At 39.8% G+C, this 3,736-nt stretch overlaps 1 protein-coding gene across 1 annotated transcript; it reads left to right on the top strand.

The window, feature by feature from the left end:
- The first annotated feature begins 741 nt into the window (after positions 1-741).
- On the top strand, positions 742-2,296 carry LOC127291714 (small ribosomal subunit protein uS4m). The gene has a single exon (XM_051321027.2). The coding sequence runs from the start codon at positions 885-887 to the stop codon at positions 1,917-1,919; it is 1,035 nt and encodes a 344-aa protein (XP_051176987.1). The 5' UTR covers positions 742-884; the 3' UTR covers positions 1,920-2,296.
- Positions 2,297-3,736: the final 1,440 nt, after the last annotated feature.

The following is a 3,736-nucleotide window of genomic DNA, read 5'->3' as shown; positions in this document are numbered from 1 at the left end:
TCACTTTAAAATCCACCCCAGGTATCTCTACCTGTAGGCAGAGGGTCCTTGTTCTTCTAGAGATGCCACTGGCGCTGCTGAAGTGGATTGGGATGGCTGCGCCAAAGTCTACTGATCTATTAAGAATTTGCAACATAAGCTTTAGTGCCTTGCTATGGCGAGGTTGTCTCCCCGCCAGAGTCGGTGAAGCTTGATAGTATCCTCGCATGAATTCACATACGTAAGATCCCGGTAATCTTCAGGACCATGGACATCGTGAACGAACTGGCCTCTCAATCCTGATGGTGGTACCCATTCTGCTAGTGCGAAAGCTGTTCCCGTTTCTTCGTGATCCGATCCGGTATCAGCGGATACTTGATTCCCTTCCGGCGAACAGAAAAGAGAGATATGAAGGAGTAATGACGAAAGGTTGATTGTTCGTATGTTCAGTCATGGCGAGCCTGGAACCAATCAAAAAAATCTGAAAGAAGATGCGTAGGCCTTCAATCATGGTGCAATGAATATCGTAGATAGAGTGATTTCGATCTCATATAGCTAGCTGGAGTCTTTCCTTTCAAAGTGAAACGATTTTCCTTTTACGTTGAGATATTTGAATTGGATTTTCTTTCACCACTACTATCGTAACGCACAGAAAACACTGATGTTTCCGCTCGCTTTCAACCACTACCACTTTACCTGAGCACTGTGACGCAGTCGGTCAAGTATGGAGTTTCTGCTAGTATATCAAGGACATATGAGAACTGAAAAGCAAAAAAACTAGGCAAAGGAATTCTCATAGTTCATTGAATTAAGGGAGGACCATTCGTGGGGGGTTCGTGGAAGAGTTGGGTTCGATTCCCTTTATACGCGATGTGGCGAAAAAGACTGATTCAACGAAATATGCCATGCCAGCTTTCAGATTTAAAACGTGTCGTCTACTTCCAGGAAATGTTCGGAACAGAGAACTTTCTCTAATCCAACGCCGCATTCTCCGAAGATTGAGGAACAAGAGGAGATCCATTAAAAGAAATCTTTCTCAGAGAGAAAATCTAAACAGTAACATCAAATCACAAACTACACGAAAGTTGTCCATTTATTATGGGGATTTACCCATAAGGGAGATGCACAGAGGAAGAGAACGAACTTCATATATCCCTTTTTTACTCAATCAAGAAACAAGATCGGACGTGATTCCGGTTCGTCTCCATTTTAGTGACACTCTTCCTCAAGCAAGGCAGCCGATAAGTCATCGAAGGGTTTGTTTGAATAATGGACTGGTAACCATTACTCATTTGAAAGTTTCCCACGGTGATCTAATATCTTTTAAAGAAAATGACGCGAGAACCCGCGGTGAAGAAATAAGGAGATCTTTCTATATCGACATATCAGTTGGAAAAATCGTAGGCAAATTCCTACCGGCCAAAATCTGGAGAAGAACAAAAACAGAATGGTTCCGCTTACTCACAACTCAGAGGGGATGCCGCTTACTACTCAAATCCTTGTTTTTGCAAAAGTTGCGTTCTTATATGCAAGAAGAAGACTTTGAAAGAACAAAGAAGTTTGGATCCGCAAAAGTATGCTTAGGCAGTTCCTTCGCTGAGCACAACAGAATGAAGAGGAATTTGTTTCATTTCAAATACTTCTTCTTATTGAAAAGAGGGAAGGAGAAAAACCGAAATCTTCCTACTCGAACAATAAGTCCTTTTGTTTACAAGTCTTCTTTATATAGTAATTCGACCTATTGCTCCGGATCCCCGTTTACTAGGAAGATAAGAATCAAAAGGATCGAACTACCTACTCATTATTCGGAGGTGAATCATAGAACACTAAAAGCTGTGGTATCTTATGGACCTAACATAGGTCACATCCCTCACGACATAAGATTGAAAGATCCAAACCTTCCTCTTCGGAGCGGAAACGGACGTGGCCAAAACATATAAAAAAAGATCGGCCTAGTCGCCCATAGGGACATATCTATCCGGATAGAGGATAGTCTAGATCAATTTTGATCCAAATCTCTATCTATATAGATAGTCTGTGGATAGAGATAAAGATAGGGATCCCTATAAATCGAAATATATGGAAAAAGTGCACTTTTTGACTACTACTACTATTTTTTATACTTTTTCAAGGAAACATCGTTTTTCGATTTTGACTGAATTGGTCGGAGCGTAGACGAGCAAGCAGAGCCCAGGAAAGAGGTCAGATCGTCATAGAGCAGTCGACTATAAGTATAAGACTGCTGGCCTGAGAGAAGGCAGTCTCTCTCGGGAAACATGGCCCAATTTCTCTTCTTTCTTTTCACACGGGCAACAATTGGGAATAAAACAGACCATGAACATGAGTTTGAAATGTAAAAAAAAGGTCTGAAAGACTTATTCTTTTTTTTTAAGGAGGATAAGAAAATGTAAAGATTATTTTTTTATGTTATTATGTGTTATTTACTACCTTTGGCTTTGGGAAAAGTTTTCTACTTTGGAAGTTCTTGACAAGTCCCAAGTGGAGGAGATTAAGAGGTCATTAAAGAATTCTTCCTTTTAGTTCTCTTCGATGTATCGATCATGCATTCCTAAACCACATAAGCCGGGGGAGATGCGCCCCATTAGACAGCCTCATAAGGCAGACATCATTGTCATGGATACGGCTTTTGAACATCGTTTTTGAAGACATCTTTCTAACGTACTCCCATGGGTTTCGAAAAGGGAGAGGAGTCATCCCCTTTTTCGCTCATGTTCCCAAATTGGGAAAGGTTGATAGACTCATTCAAGCAGATATAGTAGGTTCTTTTTTGAATGAATATTAATATTCATATTTGCATTTCAACATTAAGCGCGCATATTGGGCAAGGTAATGATGCCTTCTGTAATCTGATTGAAGCTAGTGATATCAAAGATCAGAATCGATCAAGTTATGCATTCTTTTTTTAAGGAATACATCGGGTAAGCCCCTTATCTCCAGTTCTTTTTAATATCTTCTTACATCAACATATCATGTTGATTCATATTTTTAGTCAAAAGAAGGAATTTATTGTTGTTATATATGCAGATAACTTTGTATTTGCTATTTTGTATTTGCTATTAAGAAGGGGCCAGAGTCATAAAGAGTAAGCCAAAGCTTCCAACAGATGTTGATCAAGTCTTTGGCCGAGCTCAAACTCTTTTCAAAAAGCTTGGAACTCATTCGCGAAGTCAGTCAACCCTGCTATACTATATTAGGAGTACTTGTCTCCATTCACTCAGACGGACTTATGAAGGCACCCACGAAGAAATTCCTCAGAATGCCTTAAAAACAAAATAGAAAATCAATTACAAAAGAAAATGCTCAACCTTGAGGAAGTACTTCTCCCTAAGATACAGACATATCTAGCTCTATATTGTTTTAGTCAAAATGAGAATGACGTCATTGCATACTTCAAAAACTTTTTAAGATACAAAGTTATATACTATTTTGGCAGTTAAAAAAGCAAAATCTAAGAATCAAAGGAAGAAGGACAAAATCCGGAATCTTTCCCTAGACCAGAAAAAAGAGTAGTAGCTTCTCAGCGGTCAAGGCGGAATTCATACATCAACTACCGTAGTCGCTACACCTCATAGTGATGTCTTGCCCATTTTTTAAAGAAAGAGGACCAAGAAGAAGCGCTTTCCTGTCCACGTGAGTTCCCCCATGGATCCTGCCTTGCAGACGATTGTAGCCTTTATAAAAGTGATTCTCCTGCTCTTGACTTGACTCATCAAGCCCTGGATGGATGGCTGTTCTA

The sequence above is a fragment of the Lolium perenne genome, chromosome 4 (assembly GCF_019359855.2).
Source record: "Lolium perenne isolate Kyuss_39 chromosome 4, Kyuss_2.0, whole genome shotgun sequence".
Taxonomy (NCBI): Eukaryota; Viridiplantae; Streptophyta; class Magnoliopsida; order Poales; family Poaceae; genus Lolium; species Lolium perenne.
This window is presented reverse-complemented; position numbering and strand designations above follow the sequence as displayed.